General features: G+C 45.0%; 1 protein-coding gene across 1 annotated transcript in view; it reads left to right on the top strand.

The window, feature by feature from the left end:
* ITFG1 (integrin alpha FG-GAP repeat containing 1) overlaps positions 1-20,834 on the top strand; it is a 185,855-nt gene that overhangs the window by 124,107 nt on the left and 40,914 nt on the right. Inside the window, exons 11-14 of the mRNA XM_060253919.1 lie at positions 3,269-3,419; positions 9,945-10,050; positions 15,297-15,340; positions 19,352-19,430. Of these exons, the coding sequence (XP_060109902.1) occupies positions 3,269-3,419; positions 9,945-10,050; positions 15,297-15,340; positions 19,352-19,430 (380 nt within the window). The remainder of the gene's footprint in view (positions 1-3,268; positions 3,420-9,944; positions 10,051-15,296; positions 15,341-19,351; positions 19,431-20,834) is intronic.

The raw sequence follows: 20,834 nt of genomic DNA, 5'->3' as shown, positions 1-20,834 counted from the left end.
CACAATATATGTTAACCTGAGCTTTTGGCAGAATATCAATAATGCGTGTCTCTGCCGGTGGAGTGTTTAACACATTACTTCTGGGGAAAAAATGTTAATAATTTGCATTATAGCGCTAAAATGGCATGTAGTCACATATTAAATGAAAATAATTTTTGTAATTTTATCTGGAAAATTGTAAGCTGCATTTGTACAGAAAAGTGTAAGAGGTTGAAAGACATTTTGGACAATCCGTGAGCTACAGCATGTCACCTTTTCGCACATCTGAATGGCAGGACATTAATAGGGTACATAATGAAGAAATTGGAATAGGCTAGTAAATTATATAATGGCATGTTCTGACATTTGGCTGAGACGGAATGGGGAATAATGGCGATGGTTGCCGCGACTCACGCTGGATGTAAATATGTAAATATTAATGAAATTTGTTAAAGAAGAAGCTTGTCATCATGTTGGTAATGAAAAGCTTCATTAAAATGTGGAGTTGAAGGGGAAAGTCTGAATCATATATTGTAGATTTTGCACAGCAGGGAAGAAGTTTACGGTACAATTTAAATTACTTGACTTGGCAGATGGAAAGGGGGGGGGGTTGTGTTCTTTTCCCAAAACGTCAATCAAATAGCCTTCAATGTTAAATAAAACTAGACATTTGAAAACACAGACCTACTGCCAAAAATGGCATCCCGGTCTCTAGTTCTCCCTTGGTCCCCTTCCCTGCCCTCCTAACATCTACTGAAAGTCCCAGTATGATGAGATATCGTTATGCCATGAAATTTTCCCACCCCTACTAGAAACTGGCAGTCTTGCCGAAAAGACTGGGATAATTTGCCAGGGGATGTAATACTACAATATAAGCTGAGTGCCACAACATATTGCACAGCAGAGGGGAACAACTAGACATGGGAATGTCATTTTTAACAGCAGCCATGGGTCATCTTTTAACATAATGCTGACAGTGATCTTGAGAAAAGCGGGTCAGTAAGCCTTGTGACGTGACATATCATAAGGTAAGTGCCATTACTTGTTACAGAGCATGTAACTAGATACAGGGATGCTGTTTTCGGTAGCGTCCCCATGTTATCTCTTAACAAAGTTCCATCCAGAGAATCTTTTCTTCTGCCAGTGCCTTTTGCCGCAATATTCAAAAGTATACTGAGAGTCTGCTTCCTTCCTTTTACATGATAAGCAAGGACCTGGACTCACCCTGGTCCCGGTTGTGGCTCCGCACAGAGTGGGAAGGGGGAAGGGCAGCCTTTTGTCGGGTGGAGGGGGTAGGCCAGGCCAAGCGCGGGAAGCAGGCCTGGCCCTCAGCCTGATGCTGGCCCTATGAGCTGTCTCTGGGATTGGTCAGAGGGAGGGCTGAGCAGCAACTACTTAGGACCCAGCACTGCCGCCGCCTGCCGTCTTTGACCATCGGATTGCTTGGCCCACCCTCCCAGCCCTTTATTTAGGTGTTTTTTCAGGGGTTGCATATGGGTCGTCTTCCTGATTTTCTTGTCACAACTTGGCGGTATCCGCATGGGGCTGGATCCATTCTCAGGAAATCGGCCTGCGTGCCCACTTCCAGAGTATGGGGATCCCTTTAAGGGATCTTGGTACGAGGGGCGACTGATGTGCACAGCCCAGGGGCTGGTAAACTGGGGGATTACCCTCACGCTCAGGTGGCAGGGAAGACCACCCCTGGGCTTCCGCCCTAGTGGAATCCCTAACCTGCCATCCCAAGGTGGCCAGCGGAGCATCGACTGGCAGGCGGGTCAGTCGATGAGTGGGATCCTTACCCCATGCTGTAACCAATAAAGTTGTGGCCAGTTTTATTCCACTTTTTCCGAAAATGGTGTGGTTGTGTGTTATTTTAATTGAAACTGTAAATTAAACTAGAATGTGTTCCATATAGGAACAGTGAGGGTTGTGTGTTGTTTGTGTGCTTGTGAAAGCTATCCCTTGTGATGATTGTGTATATAGGGGAGGGACGGTGGCTCAGTGGTAGAGCATCTGCTTGGGAAGCAGAAGGTCCCAGGTTCAATCCCCGGCATCTCCAAAAAAGGGTCCAGGCAAATAGGTGTGAAAAACCTCAGCTGGAGACCCTGGAGAGCCGCTGCCAGTCTGAGTAGCCAATACTGACTTGGATGGGCCGGGGGTCTGATTCAGTAGAAGGCAGCTTCATATGTTCATATGTGTTGGTAGGGAGAAATTTTGCCTGGGGTGCCTGCCTCGGTCCCTCCCCTTGGTGCTGGAGCCACAATCTCTTATCCGCAGTTTAGAGTGTTTCTGTACATTCTTTGTTCCATATAGGAACAGTGAGGGTTGTGTGTTGGTTGTGTGCTTGTGAAAGCTATCCCTTGTGATGATTGTGTGTATAGCCCACAACTGGAAATACTGTTCAGTGTGAAACAGTCATGGGTGGGGGGACCTAAATACAAGTATGGTGCTATAATCTCGGACCCAAAGAGCTACTTTTAGCATACCCAAGAACCTGTGCATGTGTGGGTTTTCTAATATATATTTTTAAAACAATGCTGTATCGAATTGTTTATGACATTCTACTTGCTGTGCATCAAGTATGTGGGCATGTTCAGGAACTGGATGTGCTTAGTCCCCTAGGGCACATGAGAGCTCATGTAGTTCGTTTTATCCTGGCCGCACAGTACTCTGAGCTTTACTGAGTGACATCAGCAAAAGAAGAGAAATGTTTTGAAGGCTACAATCCCTGAAACAGCTTTGTTAAATAAGCATCCCGATGGCTGCTGATCTGTAGAGTGTGTCCTTGCCGCCTAAGGAGTAATTTATTGTTTGTTGGTTTTATTGGTTTTATTGTACTGTTTCTTGTTTTAACTTGTAGGTTTTAACTACATGTGGCTCTTGTTTTAACTTGTTTTAACTAATCTCTGTTGTGATCCGCCCTGAGCCCGTTGATGGGAAAGGGCGGAATATAAGCTTACAAAAATAAAATAAATAAAAATAATGTAAAATAAGTGCCAGAAGACCTATCCTAGGTTTTTTTAGAGAACGCTTGTTGAATTTTATTTTAGATTCCTTAGTGAATTTAAAAGAAAGGAGACACTTGCCCCTCCCCACCTTCTGCAAACCGATGCGTGTTTTGCCCATTCCAGGCTCACAGGGAGGCAATAAATATTAACCAGCCCACTAATGGAGTTTGAATAGAATCCCTTCCATTGATACCCAACCAAATAAAGAGCTCACAGCAGAGAGGAAGGGGTGGAAAAGAAAACCAAAACTGTATTGCATGTTTTTTCTCTTTCTTTTGCAGCAACCAGCAGGCTTTCTTACTAGAGAACGTCCCGTGCAATAACGCAAGCTGCAAGAGCGTACGCCGTATGTTTAAGGTCCACTGGGATGTCTCAGATCTGAATCAAATCGAAGGCGCAGTGGTGGCAACCTTCTTCGACATTTATGAAGATGTGAGTTCAGCTCTCTTCAGTGGTTTCCCGCTGCCTTAACTGCCAACTGTCCGTTCTTGTTTGAGGCTTCCTTCCAAACTTGCACTTCATAGTATTTTGACAAGACGATCCACAGCACGTAATGAAAACAAATTATTTGATGCAGCGGGGGGGGGGGGGGGGGCGTCATTTTCAAGCTAGAGGGAAAGCTGTTGATTGATGGAGCTGCCTTATATGATGCTAGAGCCTTAGCACAGCACGGTCCACTCTGAGCGGCAGTGCCTCTTCAGAGTGTTTCAGAGGGAAAGGACTTCCTCTAAAACAGGGGTGGCCAAACTGCAGCTTGGGAGCTACATGTGGCTCTTTCATGCATATCGTGTGGCTCTCAGAGTCCCACCACCACACTGGCCAGCTTGGAGAAGGCATTTGTCTCTTTAAATCGCTTCTCCAAACCAAGCCAGCCGGTGGCTTGGAAAATGCATTTAAAATTAAAGTTGCTTTCTTTCTACCTTTTCCTTCCCATCTGCTTCGGAGGGGAGCCTGCTTCGGTGGGGAGGGCAGGATATGGATCCAATAAAATAAATAAATTAAAGAAAATCTATTGGCCCGCCTCCCTCCCTCCTTCAAACATCTGATGTTCATGTCTTGCAGCTCTCAAACATCTGACATTTATTCTGTCTGGCTCTTAACACAAAGCAAGTTTGGCCACCCCCTCCCCCTTGCTCTATACCTTCTGCCTGAGACTTTTTAGCTGGGCGTGCCAGGAACTGAAGTTTCTCTGTGTAAAGTGTGTGCTCTGTTGCGGATCCAGAGCCTCTTCCCCAGTGAGCAGCCACTCTTCATTTGCAGTAAAGACTAATAGAATAAATCTATGCTAATGAAAGAGAGGATTTAGCCCTAGTGAGTAGAATTGCCCTAAGGGATAGTTACACATTCTCAATGCTAAAAATTAAATTCAGCAAGCCTGCTCGAGTTCTTGTTTTAAAATGAGAGAAGCAACCACGCCTGCTTTCTTTCTCTCTCCCCCCCCCCACTTGCCTTGCCTTTTGAAACTGCTAAGAAATTTTGGGGGTTATTTACATCCCCCCAGAAATTCTCCCCAGTGGGGTTCCAGAGCATCTCCTCCATGTTACCTTCATCACTACAACAATCCCTGTGTGAGATTGGCTGAGACACAATGATCAGCCCAAGTTCTGTGATGGAGTGCAGATCCAAACCTGGGTTTCCCAGTCCAGCACTTTAGCCATACCTATTTTGTAAACTGCTGGCCGGGGAAACTGTACATGTCTTTCTACAGTACTGTTCCATTGCACTTACATTCAAAGTGACTTTATTTATTAAATACAATTCATTAGGCCATTCTTCCCTGCCAGCGAGGCTCAGGGCGGCTTACATCAGAGGCAGATATAATAAATAATAGAAGTAAAAACAGCATTAAAAGTGCTTAGACATTAATAGTAAAACAATGCACCATCTGATGGTGAAAATAATTTCAGTACCCACCAGACCCCTGGAGTGGAGGGGATGTGGAGAGGTGAGGGGAGGAAGATAGGGATGTTAGAGTACCAGACCGTCACTGTCCGCAACCGAATGCCTGGTGGAACATCTCTGCCTGGCAAGCCTCTACCAGGCAGGGGCCGGGGCCAAAAAGGCCCTGGCCCTAATTGAGGACAGACAGATCTCGCTCAGGCTAGAGACCACCAACTTAACATAAATAAATCATAATATATATGTGAATATAACATGTAATATATAGATTAGGGGTTCACAGCGTGGTACCTATGGGCACCATGTTGTCCACTGATGCTTTTCCTGGTACCCACCAAGTGTTTTCCAAAAGTGGGCAGGGCCATTTGAGACTTTCACTCAGGAGGGCTTCTAACTGGCCACTGGAGGTTTCATTGGTGGCATGGATTGGGGGGGGGGGTGGCGGCATTGCTTCAGCTATAACTGCCACTACAGCATATGGGTCTTCACTATGTGACTGAAGATAAGTTGTGTGTATGAAAGAAAATATTTTAATTGGTATATTCATTTTAAGAGGCATCTTGTTTAGCAGAACTTCTGCCTGAAATGTTGAAGAATTAGTATTAGAGTTATTTATAACTTCACTTTCTGACATTTTGTGGTTGGCCATTTCTCCTATGGAAGTCAGTTTGTGGTTGCACCCAACACCCTGGGTCAGAATTCCAAAAGTGTCCGTATGCACTAAAACATCGGGGACTCCTGGTATAGATATTTTCATCAGAAGCCTTTATTAGTTACGGTTTCTTATCAAGGTTACGCTTAGTGGCAAGCCCTGATTTGTCCTGCGCAGTGTGTGAAATCATCCATAATTACCCTGTCTTAAATCAGAGTTTGAGTCCAGACCAACAAAGTTTAATTTGGGGTATAAGCTTTTGTGTGTTTATACCCAGAATTAAACTTCATTGGTCTTAAAGGTGCCACTGAACTCAAACATCTTCTGTTGCTTCAGACCAACATGGTTGCCCACCTGAATCTACCACAGCTCTGGATCTAATGAGGCGCTACAGTGGGTAATCTTTGGAGTCTTACCACTTTGATACAGCCCTGTTAATTTGGGAAAAACCTTTGAGTGAGCCCCTGATTCTTGCTTCGATGAATCTAAACTCCCAGAAAGATGGTGCTCAAGGCAGGACAATTGATCTTAGTTGATGAAAGGGCACATGTGGGGAGAGACACTTTGGGAGAGATGTAGGCTTCAAGTCCCAAAGGGCTTTAAAGACCAAAACCTTGTTGGATTGGTCCTTGAAATGCTACTAGGCTCGCTATATCAGGAGTCCCCAACCCCTGGGCTGCGGACAGTACTGGTCCGTGGCCTGTTAGCAACCGGGCCATGGAGTGAGGCAAAGGCACCACACCACCCCTTCCGCCCACCCGGGTCCCAGGGAGATGAAAGAGGCAACGCAGTCTCACTCCGAAGCACCACCTCATTAATTTGCCTGGGTTCCGGGTGGGCGGAAGGGGCAGCACAGCAGTGACCTTCACCTACCTCTCATTTAAAGACCCCCATGGGGGAGCAGGGATGGGGTATGGCCGTGGGGGCATCCTTGGGCAGCAAAACCTCCAGCACCCCCATCAGTCCATGGAAAAATTGTCTTCCACAAAACCGGTCCCTCGTGCCAAAAAGGTTGAGGGCCACTCCACTAAATGGAATTTTCACGTTCAGAGGTATCTGCTATTGAATTGTAGGCATTGGGGCAAAACAGAGAAGGACTGTTGCCCTCGTGCGTTTAACTAACAATGCCCTTTTGAAAACAGGATGTTGGACTCAGAGGACTCAGGGTTCATCTCATTTCCTAGGTCCAACTTCATCCCTCTATCCCCAGCACTGTGCATGCTGCCAGTGAATTGTTAAGAAAAGACTATAAGAAAACTGGACAGTTGCCATGTTGTTATGATCCCAGAAACATCACAGCTGAGTTGCTCAGAAGCTTTAATCCCACCACACAATTCTGGAAAGTCTGTTCTGACTAAAACCAATGTAAATCACAAGATTCGAGGGTACTCCGGTGTCCACTGGCTGCCAAATGTTCACACAAATTCATTTCCGCACAGTGCCTGAGCTCCCAACTTCCAATTACAAATTTCCCTTGACCTCAAGCTCACTTCTACCTCCTTGAACCTTTAACCATCTCTGTTTGTTCACACCAAATCATGAAGCTAGCCCCAGACTCTTAATCAGATGTAATTTTTGATTCCCACCCCACCCCACCCCAAATCTGTGGTGCTAGATTTACTTGGAAGTTCCAAGGGTGAAAAGTACATCTCCAGGGATTTTTTTTTGACGGGGGGCTGTGTTTTCTGCCAGATAAGTCATTCAAAATGTTTTTCATGCTCCCTAATATCTGGAGGTGAAGTCTGACACGTTTGAAGGATTGTTTAATGGAAGCCTGATATCTGCTTAGCACAGCAGTGTTCCTGTTGTGGAGAAGTCATAAAACTGACATGTTTCCTGTTAAACGTGGTGATGGATGGAACGGCGTTGCCCCAGAATACATCACTTTGTGCTTAAAACAGATACCTGCAGCCTCCATCCATGCAAAGTTGAAAAGGAGCACATGTGAAAAGCTGCCATGTGGTCACAGGTCCTTTTTGACACCATTTAATTCATGATGGGGGGAGGGGATGTTCAGATCTGGAACTGTAGTGCCTTTAGAACTAGTGTGCTGTCAATAGGAACATTACTGCTGGAGCAAACGTGTTATGGCAGGCTTAAACTAAAGGTAAAGGTAGTCCCCCGTGCCAGCACCAGTCGTTTCCGACTCTGGGGTGACATCACTTCACGACGTTTTCACGGCAAACTTTTTTACGGGGTGGTTTGCCATTGCCTTCCCCAGTCAGCTACACTTTCCGTCCAGCAAGCTGGGGGCTCATTTTACCAGCCTCGGAAGGCTGAGTCAACCTTGAGTCGGCTACCTAAATCCAGCTTTGGCTGGGATCGAACTCAGGTCGTGAGCAGAGCTTAGGACTGCAGGACTGCAGCTTTACCACTCTGCGCCACGGGGCTGCTAAGGCTTAAACTAGTTTATGTCATCTAAGGGCATCTAAAATTGTCATTCTTTGACATAGTGAGAAAGGGGATGGGAAGCAATTTTTACAATAGAATTCTCAGTATTCTCATTAAAGTGTAATACCCAGGATTCATTGGAGGGAATCATCAGTTTGGTGTAGTGGTTAAGTGTGCAGACTCTTATCTGGGAGAACCGGGTTTGATTCCCCACTCCTCCACTTGCACCTGCTGGAATGGCCTTGGGTCAGCCATAGCTCTGGCAGAGGTTGTCCTTAAAAGGGCAGCTGCTGTGAGAGCCCTCTCCAGCCCGACCCACCTCACAGGGTGTCTGTTGTGGGGGGAGGAAGGTAAAGGAGATTGTGAGCCGCTCTGAGACTCTTCGGAGTGGAGGGTGGGATATAAATCCAATATCATCATCATCTTCTTCTTCTTCTTCATCACAACTGCTAAATGTTATAAAACTAATATAAGACGCAGACCTTTGGACCTCTGGAGTGAATTCTCCAGAAGCCACCACTTATCTTAGTACTGCGTTGCATCCCGAGGTCCCAGGTTCGATTCCTGGAATCTCCAGTTAAGGGGTCTGGCATTTGGTGATGTGAAAAGACCTTTGCGTAAAAAACCCTGGAGACCCACTACGAGGGTTAGACAATATTGACTTTGATGAATCAAGGGTCTGATTCAGCAGAAGGCAGCTTCACGTTTGTTCTTTCTCTGACTTGTGATGTATGTCTGTTATGTATGTGTCACTGTCATACAGTTACAGAAGTGAAGCAGACCTCCTTTCAATTTATTTCCACCCCCCCCCCCCCGCTCCTTCCTGAGACCGTTCAGCTTCCCCTAATCAGCTTTCGCAAACCGACAGTGAATTTGCAGAAATCACAATTGAAATTTCTCAGATTTCCACAAGGATTGCTTTCCTTCCCTTTTCCCAGAAGGAAAACATTCTGGCTGCGTGTGAACGTTTTCTCCTCAGTGCATGTAATCGAACTAAATCATTCAAACAAGGGTGGCTGACATGTGTGTTCCTGACACTGTATTTTCAAAACATGATCGGGTGACTCAAAATGTGTACTGCAGCAGAACACGACCCACTCCATAATAAATCTGATGCCACCTGGCAGCAAGACCGTTACAGTAGCGGAGCGCATGTGCAGTGCCAGAGGATAACATAGAAAGGAAAAAAGAAATATTAAAATGAGAAATTTCTTTCTTGGCGGTGGAAAGCACCGTCAAGTCACAGCAGACTTACTGCAGCCCCTCAGGGTTCTCGAGGAAGAGACATTCAGAGGTGGTTTGTCATTGCCTGCCTCTGCATAGCAACCCTGGACTCCTTTGGTGGCCTTCCAACCAAGTACCAACCTAGTTAGCTTCCGAGCTCTGAGGAGGATCAGGCTAGCCTGTGCCAGCCAGGTCTGGGTTTCTCTTTCTTACAACTTGTTAAAACTATTGCCTTCTATTTGCAAAGAAGAAGAGATTGGATTTATATTCCCTTCACTCAGAGTCTCAGAGCTGCTTACAATCTCCTTCCCTTCCTCTCCCCACAACAGACACCCTGTGAGGTAGGTGGGGCTGAGAGAGCTCTCAAAGAACTGGTCTTGAGAGGAACAGCTCTGAGAGAGTTATGACTGATCCAAGGACATACCTGCAGGTGCAGGTGGAGGAGTGGGGAATCAAATCCGGCTCTCCCAGAGTAGAGTCCGCAACAACCACAACACCAGACTGGTTGCTTAAATGAAAATGGTTGCCAAAATCTTCACTGCAACCTTATTGTAAATCAGGGCAGGGGCAAGTGGGAGAGAAAATTCACAGGCCAAGTCATATCCATGTGTCTTCAGACAGACAGCTTTTTCTTTTACAATTTAAATTCTAATTTGAGCTAAAGCATATCTGCTCTTATGATTTTTGCTGGTTAGGTATTTTGCTTCTTTAATTTTTTTTTGCCTGCTTTTTAAAAAACGATTGTACTTAAATGCGGTTTTGGTTGATCCCTTTTTGCCCTCTTTCTTTAGGGCATCTTGGATATAATTGTTCTCAGCAACAGCTCTAAGAAAAACCTTGCCATCCACGCATTAAAAAATAATTTTGAAGCAGATGCCTACTTTGTTAAAGTCATTGGTAAGTGGACTGCTTTGAAGATATTTTTACATGTTTGCTGGGGAGAAAAAAAATCCCTTGTTCTACTTGTATGTCTACAGCTACTGAAAGCATTGTAGTAAAAAAAGGAGAAGTCAGTAAAGGCATATTTGGGCGGCCTTTATGGAAAATGGGTTGGATCCAGCAACATGAACACATAAAACTGCCTTAGACTGAATCAGGCCATTTGTCTATTAAGGTCAGTATTATCCACTCAGACTGGCAGCAGCTTTCTAGGTTCACTTGCTCCCTTTTCTTATTAACCGGAGACACCGGGGATTGAACCTGGGACGTTCTGCATCCCAGCAGATGCTCTGCCACTGAGCCATGACTCCAGTTTGTTGCTGGTGTAAAAGGAAGGTGGCATCAAAAAAAGGCTGTGCTAGAGAATCAGGAGACTTGCGTGTACAAAAGCTACATGGGAGGGGGCTGGAGGGGTGTAGAGTGAGATTGATTGAGAAGGCTGGCTGGATCCAAACCGACATGATCAATGACATAATCCCAGGTATGTCTTTATTCTCCTTGTCAGTTTATAGATTTATGTATTATTGTCTTTGTGGAAGTCTAGCTTGGAATTCCTCTTGGTTCAAAAGCTACCTTGTTCTGTCTGTTTCTTTCTTCAGTTCCCAGCTCAGTCCCATCTTTTTCATTAAACCTCTGGCTTAATCTTCTTGGTTTTAATCCCAGTATGGGAACCCTGTTGAGCTGTCACTGTGGTTGGGGCAGGAGGAAATTCACTCTGAGAATGAGCCGGGAGTGTCAAACCCCCATGGCTTCTCACAGACTCAGAATCTTCGTTATACCTGTGTTCCAGGTATTCTATCCATGCAGTCAGACCTCCAAACAGATCTGTGGGAGTGACATGCAAAGACAAATTGTGGATCGGGAATGAGCATGAATATTCTGCTCCGCCACCCCCATCCTTCTTCGCAACAAACTAAAAAGTTTCATTTTGTGTGAATCACCAACTACAGTTTGCTCTCTTCTTACCTAATTAAAATTACAAACCACAAGTCAATCCTGGATTGGATGGGAAGAAACCCAAACTATATGTAGATTGTATGATTCAGACAACGCAACAAAATAATCTTCAGGCTTGTATGAACCCTGTGTTCCTTCCCTGCCTTCCTTCCTTCCATGCAAGGCTTAAAAATTGAACACTTCTTCTTCTGCAACAATTACAAAACAAAGTGTCATTTTGTCTGAATCACAAACTCGGGTTTCTCTCTCCCCTCCTAATTAAAAGTTCAAAACCACAGTTTAATCCTGATTTGAAGTGGGACAAAAAAACAACTATATAGGTTGTGTGATTCAGACAACACACACACAAATTATGGCATATTTCAGGAGCAAACATCCCTTTATTGCTTATCACAACTAATGTTGTCTGAGCTAATCTTTTGTTTTCTTATTTTTTGTTGAGAAGCATATAACCATTTGCAAGAAGAAAAGTATTGCTATGTTTAGCATATATAGCTTTATATTGGAAAGGATGTAAGACCTGGAAACTTTTCGCTTGTAGAGGAAAATATGCAAGGTAACCCAAAGTGAAACACTGTTTCCAGCAGCTTTTATCCAAAGCCCAGGAGGAGGGCTGCTTTTAATCAGGGCTATGGAGAATTAACTTCAATACGATCTACCTCTTGCCGCTTCTGAGTATGCAGACTGTGGCGCTGCCGGTGCACAGTTGGTTCAATAAAAGAACCAGCATCCTCTGGATCACCAGGCGCTCCGATGAGGACTATTGATCCTCAGCCTCTGATGACAGAATTCATAGTGCATGAAGACTACTGAAAGGTTAAACTGAAATAAAGTATTTCAAGCAACTAAGCAAATTGTGCATTGAACAAATAGCCCATTTCAGAAGCATGGCTTCCGACATTTCACATATGGAAATGTGGGATGCTTCTTAGTGCTTCCGCTGTCGCTGTTCTCACATCAGTTATCGCAACCAGGGGTGAGGGGGGAAAGGATTTTTGGGGTTTGGGTGTATTGAACCCGAAAAATACTGGTATTTCCCAATATTTCTGATTCACAACACTGGTATGGTATTCAGATTCAGTAAATATGCAGAAATAAGCTGAATTTTTTTCAGCTGTGTTATAACTTATGGCGACCATTAGATGGTCCACCATAGGTTATAATGGAGAATCAATCTGAGGATACCTGGAGCTCTGAGGGCTGTTTTTTTGAGGCAGAGACACCAAATCTGCAGCATAGCTGCTGGTGCCTCTCCTAAAAAAAACCCCACCCACATTTCAAAAGATATGAGCCCCAAAAGAAGATGCCCCATCCTCCATTATTTCCAATGGAAGAGGGAAGACGTTTAAAGGGACCACATTCCCTTGAAATGCCTTTTGCAGGCCACGCTGCGAGTGAAAGCCAAAGCAAACGAGTTCATCCCTTTAAATGCCTTTCTCCAAGTACTGACATGCAAAGACAAGAATGGTGTCTATTGTGGGGGGAGAAGACATAGGAGATTGTAAGCCGCTCTGAGTCTCTGATTCAGAGAAAAGGGCGGGGTATAAATCTGCAGTTTTCTTCTGCTGTCTTAGCATGAACAGTGCCATAGCTCCTTGACTCATATACTGAGCCCGTCTTTTTTACCATTGTATTACTTTGCATCAGTTGACTGGAGCAAGTAAGTTCACTGTAGGAATATGCATAGCGTGATGTGTGCAAGAGGGTAGAATTTAGCAGAGAATGCAATAAAATGGTTAATTTAAATACACTTTCTTTCTTTTAGATACCTACTAGGTAATGGCTATGACCTAAATACCATATTTAAGTGGCTATACAACGTTAAAGTAAAAGAAATCCTGCACAATGGCATATGTATTCACTGAAATCCTTTTCTATTTTTGCTTTTCATTCTCTCCCTCGAAAGCTGCACTCGTGCTTCTTGCATCTAAAACTGTAAACCCGCCAATTCCTTCAGAAAGATTCAGTCCTGAGGGAGGGCAAAACTTTTTTCAAAGATGCCCAACTTTGGCACGGCATTATTAAGGAATCGGCTGCTTAATCACAGCACATTACATGGTTGAACCAGTTTTAAGTCTTGGCACAAAGGATGAAGTGCTTTCAGGAACAGATGTTGTCAGAGTGCTAAGGGGCAAGGGAGAGGAAAAGAAGTGAACGAGACATTAATTTGTAGCCTGCTGACAAAGAGACTTTCCTGCATTTTCCATGGCCAGTAAGCTGTTTGTTCAGGCATTCGTTACCTCTCCAGTCTTCCTCACCCAGCCATTATTGATTTTTTAAAAACAGTTTTGTTTAGAAATGGTCAGGTGAGAGTGTCCTGCTGCAGTATAAAGGTTGGGTGCATTCAAACTGAGGGAGATAGTAATGTAGTTTTATAAAGCTAACACTTTGTGACACAAATGTTGGAGTCCATGTCATAGTCTGTGGTTGACATAAGATTTGAACCCAGATCTTCCAAGAATTTGTCCATTTGGCCTGTTGTGCTTTGCTTCCTATATACATAGACGGGTCCTTAAATACAATTCCATCCAGGGATTTATTTTTTTTCTGCGGGAGTCCACAGGAGCAGAGCTCCACCCATGCTGGCTGGGGCTCCGGCTGGCCCAACCCGCCAAGTGGCAGCCACATGCTCCCAGGCCAGACGGTGTGGCCTAATATGCAAATGAGTTCCCGCTGGGCTTTTTCTACCAAAAAAAAAGCCCTGGTTCTATTAATTTCCTCCTTTATATAGCACATATATATAGCTGTTTTATGAGGGTTTTCACAGAATGACAACGCGGATGCAGGCATAGTAGAGAAATGAATGAAGCCAGGGCTTCTTCATCCTTTCTTCATACACAAGCACATAAATAATTCTCTTTCTGCAGCAAACAGCAGCCGTGTCTTAATCTCGGTTAGATAGGTCTTTCCATCAAACCAGGATTAAGGCAGAATTTGGAATCTTTGCTTAGAGGGAAGTGAACAAATCATCATTCACGATCCAGTGTAATAACAGTGGCTTGCCTCCATGAGCCAGAGTTTTAACAACAACAATACAAGTTGTATTGCAGGAAGTTCAAGAAGGTAACCGTTACCCTGACCTGAATGGCCCAGCCTGCTTCGATCTTGGAAGCAAAGATTAATATACTGGTTAATACTTGGATGGGAGACCACTAAGGAAGTTCAGGGATGCTGCACAGGGGCAGCCAATGGCAAACCTGTTTGTCTCTTACCTTGAAAACCCTACAGCTTTTTCAGTGCTTTCCACCACCAATAAAACACTGAATCAAGGAAACTCAATTTCAGATCTCCACTTGATGCTGGAGCTCCTGCCAGCCCCGTCTCTCAAACAGTTTGGTGTGGTGGTGAAGTGTGTAGACTCTTATCTGGGAGAACCGGGTTTGATTCCCTACTCCTCCACCTGCAGCTGCTGGAATGGCCTTGGGTCAGCCATAGCTCTGGCAGAAGGTTGTCCTTGAAAGGGTGGTTGAAAGAGCCAGTTTGGTGTAGTGGTTAAGTATTTGGACTCTTATCTGGGAGAACCTGGTTTGATTCCCCACTCCTCCACTTGCACCTGCTGGAATGGTCTTGGGTCAGCCATAACTCTGGCAGAAGGTTGTCCTTGAAAGGGCAGCTTCTATGAGAACTCTCTCAGCCCCACCCACCTCACAAGGTGGGTGTTGTGGGGAAGGAAGATAAAGGAGATTGTGAGCTGCTCTGAGATTCGGAGTGGAGGGCAGGATATAAATCCAATATCATCAACAAACATGTGTCACAGTTTTTATGACGATGATACAAGAGAATCCCAAGTACGTAGTCCTGAGCTTCCTGGAGGAAGGGTACGGTATGCGGAGTAATAATGAATAATAATAAATGGAGTATTAATTCAAGAGGGAAGTGTTCCAAGTTTTATTTTTAGCATGCATTTTTAATTTGTGAGTTATCGCGCCTATCTCTGCTACTCCGCTACCAATCAAGTAATAGGTGTGATAGAACAGTGATTACTTAATTTAGTGCCTTCATTATGCAAAACTGTGCAATTTGGACAGATCAATAATGTCTTTTAAAATGTTAATGTGAGGCAGACAACAGTCATTTAAATTTTTGTGAATCTTTAGAAAGGAAATGCGATCTGAGTTGCCTCCACAAATGAGCATGAAGCAGCAACAATTGCAAGATTGCAAGATGCGTTGAGTGGAAGGATGTTGATGGCTCAAATAACCAGAGGCCTTATGTGTCTCCCCCCCCCCCCCCGCTTTTATTCACAGTTCTCAGTGGCCTCTGTTCCAACGATTGTCCTCGTAAGATAACGGTAAGTAGGCTTGCTTGTTCTTGGAATGGTTTGGATGTCTGTGTCAGCAGCCTCATTGTGCCTGGGCTTATCTATCAACATGGCTGGGAGGGAAGACGGATAGCTTTGCTGAGTGGCTCACCAGCTAAAGCACTGATGTGACATCCCAAGAAATTCTTTCCTGGGTGCAGGAAGTTGTGGTTATCTGTGTGAATGGCAAGGCTGCTTATTTCCTAATTTATATTCATCAGGAATTCTAAAGACATTTAGAGAAACTCCTTAGAGGAGAATCTCCTCTTTCCCAGTACTTCCTGGGGAGACTGTTTATTTAACGTCCTTTCTGAGCGGCTTCTCCATTAAATATGCCCAACTCAGCTTTTAACAAACAGCAAAATACATTGTCTGAGAGCATGCCCACCCCATCATTTGAGTTCTGTCCAGGTTTATCCCCAGAGGCCTGGGGTGGTCACTCCAGAACTGGCTATAAACGCAACAGAGGAGACTGTCGTGAGGCTGCACCAGCAGCAACACCAGTTTTTGCTCTTGCAAATAGCAAGCCTTTTTTGCAAAAAAAAAAAAGCTTTTGCTCTTGAAGGCCCTGGTTGTAGTTGCTTCCAAGAGCCGTCAGCAGGACAGTGGGTGAAACATGACTGCAAGTGCAGCCTAAGATCCCTGTCGAAATCTCTGGACTGCTAGCTCCAGTAAGACATCCGGGAATTGACAGGGCATGTGCTGCCTGGTGCATTGTCCTCCTAAGGGGCTTGGAAGCTGGGCTCTCTCCCCCCAGGTTGTGCAGGAGAGACTCAGCAGAGGGGAGGAGAAGGAAGAAACCCTCCCTCCCTTCTTCAGTTTTTGATGGTTCTGCAAGCCCCAAACAGGGCAGGAAGAAGCATAGCAGTTGAGGGAGCTTCTGAGAACAGGGATATGGACACCCCAGAACCTCACATACCTCATGAAACAATTAAAAGCAGCCATCAGTGAAGCTAATCGCTAATACAACCAGGAAAAAGGAGCAACATACAAAAATGCATTAGTGCAATAAAGGGTTAAAATGGTAAAGGAAAGTAGCATAAAATTAAAAGAGCAGTGAAAACAAGAGGGTAAAACAGTTTTTAACAAGCAATGGGAATAAAATGCAATAGTGCAGCTGTAAGAGCTAGTTCCATCTATACAATAGCAATCTTAAGATTTAAAAATTCAAAGAAAACATAGATTTTCAAAATCAGTCAGTCAGCTTGGTTATTTGCCCTGGCGCTTCTCAGTTGGCACCTCAAGAACTTAGACATGGGGAAGGTGTTTCAGGACCGAGATTCAGCTTTAATGCAATAGATGTGGAATGCTTTGGGGTTAATGTAATACCTAGACCATTTTCTCCATTTGCTGAGGCTCCTCCCTTGGCGAGGAGAGGGGAGGAGGGAAAGCTTGCTTTGCCAGGCTCTCTCAGTCGCACAGCAGAGCTATTGAGCCAAGCCTTTTTTCCTTCTACTGACTGAGGCTCCTCCCCCTCCTCATTCCCTTGGGAGGGTGGGGAAGAGCCAGAGTTCCCTCAATCACACAGGAGAGATGCAAAATTGTGTTTTTCTGTGTCCTTTATAAAGTTTATATCCCCACTATTTGGCATTACATTTTATGATACACATGGCCTGGCCCGACAAGGTCTCATTTATGTCCGATCCGGGCTTCGTGAGCTTGACACCCCTGACCTAGACAGTGGGAAGCACGGAAGGGCAGACATGGGTGAAGAGAGCTCCACTGTCCATGTATGTAGCTTGGCAAGATTTGCTGTCCTCTCCCCCCCACCCCCACCCCACCAGTTTTCTATCTTTTGTGATGCAGTCTCTAAACAATAAGCCTTGAGCAAAACCCACTAATTTTGAAAGTCATGCCTGCATTTGCAAGAGCAGTTCTTTAGCTGATTTGCTTGACAGCTTGGGTCCCTAAGGCACTATTGGCATTGAAATATTTGCCTCTTGCTTAGCTACTTTGGACTTCATTTGAGGATCAAGCCTTCTTGAATGGCTTGCCTTAGTCTTTATTCTCTCTCCCCAAAGATACCGTCCCACTGTCTTGACAGTTTGGGGGGGAGGGGTGGATTTAAAGGATGCTCTGTTTTCCGTATGCTTTGTCCTTCTAACTTTTGTATTAAACTCCCTTGGAGGCATAAGCGGAGTTCGTAATGATTTTGACTTCAGAATAATTTCTTTCTAGTACTGAGAGCGACTGCCATCATGAATACTATTAATGAACCAGAATAGCCATTGCCTGCAAGGGATGGATCTTATGAGGGCTGAAAGATGTAGCTGGCTCTCTGTTTTATTTGATCATTTGGCTTCTCAGACTGGGATCAGCATTCAGTACTCCTTGTATCATTCACACAGCCACATGCAAGCCATCAAATACCACCTGAAATTCTGACTATCCAGCAGATCTGGGGCATTAAGCTATATAGCTCTACAGTCAGAGCTTATAGTACTTACCAGGGCCTTTTTTTGTAGCAGGACCTCCTTTGCATAATAGACTACACCTCTCTGATGTAGCCAATCCTCCAAGAGCTCATAGTAGGCCCTGTAAGCTCCAGGAGGATTGGCTACATCAGGGGTGTGTGGCCTAATATGCAAAGGAGTTCCTGCTACAAAAAAAGCCCTGGTACTCACTAACCAGACTAGGCACTTTACAGAAAGAAAATGGCAGCAATCTAGCCCACAGCCTTACGGTTTTAAGAAATGACTTAAGTGTTCCATATAGGAAGGGGATGAGATAGTAGTGAACAGCAAGCAGAAGGCCTAAACAAAGAGATTGTTTTCAAAGAGGTTGGTGGTTGATGGATAGAGGGGAGACTTGTTGAGCTGAGGATAGTTCAAGGACAAAGGGGGCTGCTAAAGAAAATGGCCGTAGCAGGTTAGCGTCAGTGGAATTAAGAAGGAAGCCAGATGAGTGAAGGCCAATGTGGAGGCTGGGAAAGCCAGAAAGTAGTAGGAAGGAACAAGAGAACAGAAACAAACAACTTAGCAGGAAAGATGAAGCAGCTTGTTGCTTAATAGTTTTGAACTGCATGTGTTTCCCTGCCGATCTTTCCTCAGGGCGGCATCCACGAGGTCTCCCATCTGGGTTCTGACCCCATCTAGACCTGTTTAGTTTCAGGAAGGTGTGACTGCATCTTGCATCTTAAGACTCTGCCCTAGAACTGAACATGATGGGGCTGAGGGAGGAGCTACCGCGAGGAGCAGCATAGGAAGGGAGTGGTACCCAAGCAGTGCTGGTCAGGAGGCCACAAGGGGGGTGGCAGCAGAGGCAGCAACATGACGCACTGCTTTGTTTGCCTCTCCTGGCACCTGCCCCTTTTCTAAAACAGAGCAGCACCAGCAATAAAACCCACTTTGAGTCCTGTTTTAGGACAGAAGTATAAATAAATAAAATCGATGGGCAACCGCTGTGAATTTCACCATTCTTCAGCCCCTTTAGCAGGCATCTCATGTTCTTACCAAACTATCAGCCTGCACTCCGTCATCATCTTTTTAGATTTGTATTAGCTGATGAGAATAAAACACCTCCGTTTGAAACATTTACTGTTTTCTGCATCACCGGCTCAAAGAGAACCCCCAGCGTTCCCTCTCCCCCACCCCCGACCAGATTGGATTTGCTACTCTAAATGCTATTGTACTTGTTTCAAATCAACCTCAAAACTCAGCTAGGGTAGCACCAGGATTCTTTGCATCAAAAGCAGCAATTCCAGTCCCAGTGTGTTCAGATAGGTACATACAAAAATGGAATGACAGCCGGTATCGTTATTGGCGTGTAGGGGGTGGTGGAACAGACAACTCTTGTATCGTTTGCTACGTGAAAACAAATTGTCTTCTACGATCAGAATATCAACAATAAATCATTGTAGCCTTCCCAGCGCTGGGAACAAAAGGAGTCTGCAATCATTTCATGGTTGTTGTTTTTTTATTCTTCCCGTGCTGATTGCTAAGCTTTGAAAAGGAGGGGGGAAAGGGAAGAACGAAAAGTAAAACTGATTATCTTCCATTCCAGCCCTTTGGTGTGAATCAACCCGGACCTTACATTAAGTATACAACAGTAGATGCAAATGGATACTTGAAAAATGGTTCCGGTAAGACTGCTTTCTGCTCATTTGCTGTCTGTGTTTGTTTCCCAAAGTTTGGTCCTTGGATTGTGATCGCAGGAAAGTTTCAGGGCACAGTGCCAGATTAAACCCTGTGGAGGCCCCTAGGCAGTCGAAATCTTGGGGGGCCCCTTGCAAATTAACTCAGAGTCGGAGCACCCACCCTGCCACCTGGAGCCCCCACTGCAGCTACAGTCACTTTCCCAAAAGCCCCTTTGACAAAGCTGCGAGGAAGAGGCAGAGAGAGGCAAACTTGGAGATGACGCCAGCAGCAGCCGCACTGGGCAAGTCAGGCAAAGAGCAGCTCAGTTGCTGGCTGCATGTGCAGGCTGGGAAGGCTGCAAGCACAGGGAAAATGGGGGGAACCAGCTTGGGGCCCCTAAAGGTGTGGGGGCCCATAGGCCAGTGTCTACTTGGCCTAATTGTTAATCCAGCCCTGGTCAGGGAGATACCTGTGTCAATCTGCAGTAAAACAGCTAGACCTAAGAGCAGTGGCATCTTAGAGACCAACAAGAATTTCAGGATATAAGCTCTTGAGACAAAGCTTCCTTAGAGCCAGTTTGGTGTAGTGGTTAAGTGCATGGACTCTTATCTGGGAGAATGGGGTTTGATTCCCCACTCCTCCACTTGCAGCTGCTGGAATGGCCTTGGGTCAGCCATAGCTCTTGTAGGAGTTGTCCTTGAAAGGGCAGCTGCTGTGAAAGCTTTCTCAGCCCCACCCACCTCACAGGGTGTCTGTTGTGGAGGAAGAAGATAAAGGAGATTGTAAGCCGCTCTGAGCCTCTGATTCAAAGAGAAGGGCAGGGTATAAATCTGCAGTTCTTCTCTGCACCCAAGTAGGAAAGGGGCTCTTAACTATCTGCTCTGTCCTTTCCTGCCAGCCCCAGGACTTGTAAAGTAGCTGCTTCCTGGAAGGAAGGAAGGATGGACGGACCTGGGAAAGAACTCTGACCACTTATTTTGCCCACTCCCTTCCTTGTGGATTAGTACATTGATGTCCGATAGATTTGTTATTAAGGAACAGTGTTTACGACGTCTGATAGTTTTCCAGTTTGTTGAAATTGCAAACCATTTTAAGCGTGCATCGAGTAAACGAAAGCAGATTAAAAGTGTCCTGATGAAAATAAATACTTTTATGCAAGGAAGGCATGGAACTGATTGGAAGAAATATCAGTTGCTTGGATTCACCAGGTCCATTAGGAAAGAATGAAGCTGTAATGAGGGATGTCGATCAAGTAAAGATATGGCCTATCTATGTGGCGCTAATACATTCAAGGGAAAATTGGAAGCCTTTGAGCAACTGTTTAGCCTGATCTGTGGAACCTGCGTGGTACAGTGGGTGGTATCTCAAATTTGAACACAAGAAACCCACTTTGATTTTTCTCTCTCGTT

Source organism: Heteronotia binoei, chromosome 14 (assembly GCF_032191835.1).
Source record: "Heteronotia binoei isolate CCM8104 ecotype False Entrance Well chromosome 14, APGP_CSIRO_Hbin_v1, whole genome shotgun sequence".
In the NCBI taxonomy this organism is placed as follows: domain Eukaryota; kingdom Metazoa; phylum Chordata; class Lepidosauria; order Squamata; family Gekkonidae; genus Heteronotia; species Heteronotia binoei.
The sequence above is the reverse complement of the archived record's forward strand: the minus strand, read 5'-3'. Positions and strand labels throughout refer to the sequence as shown.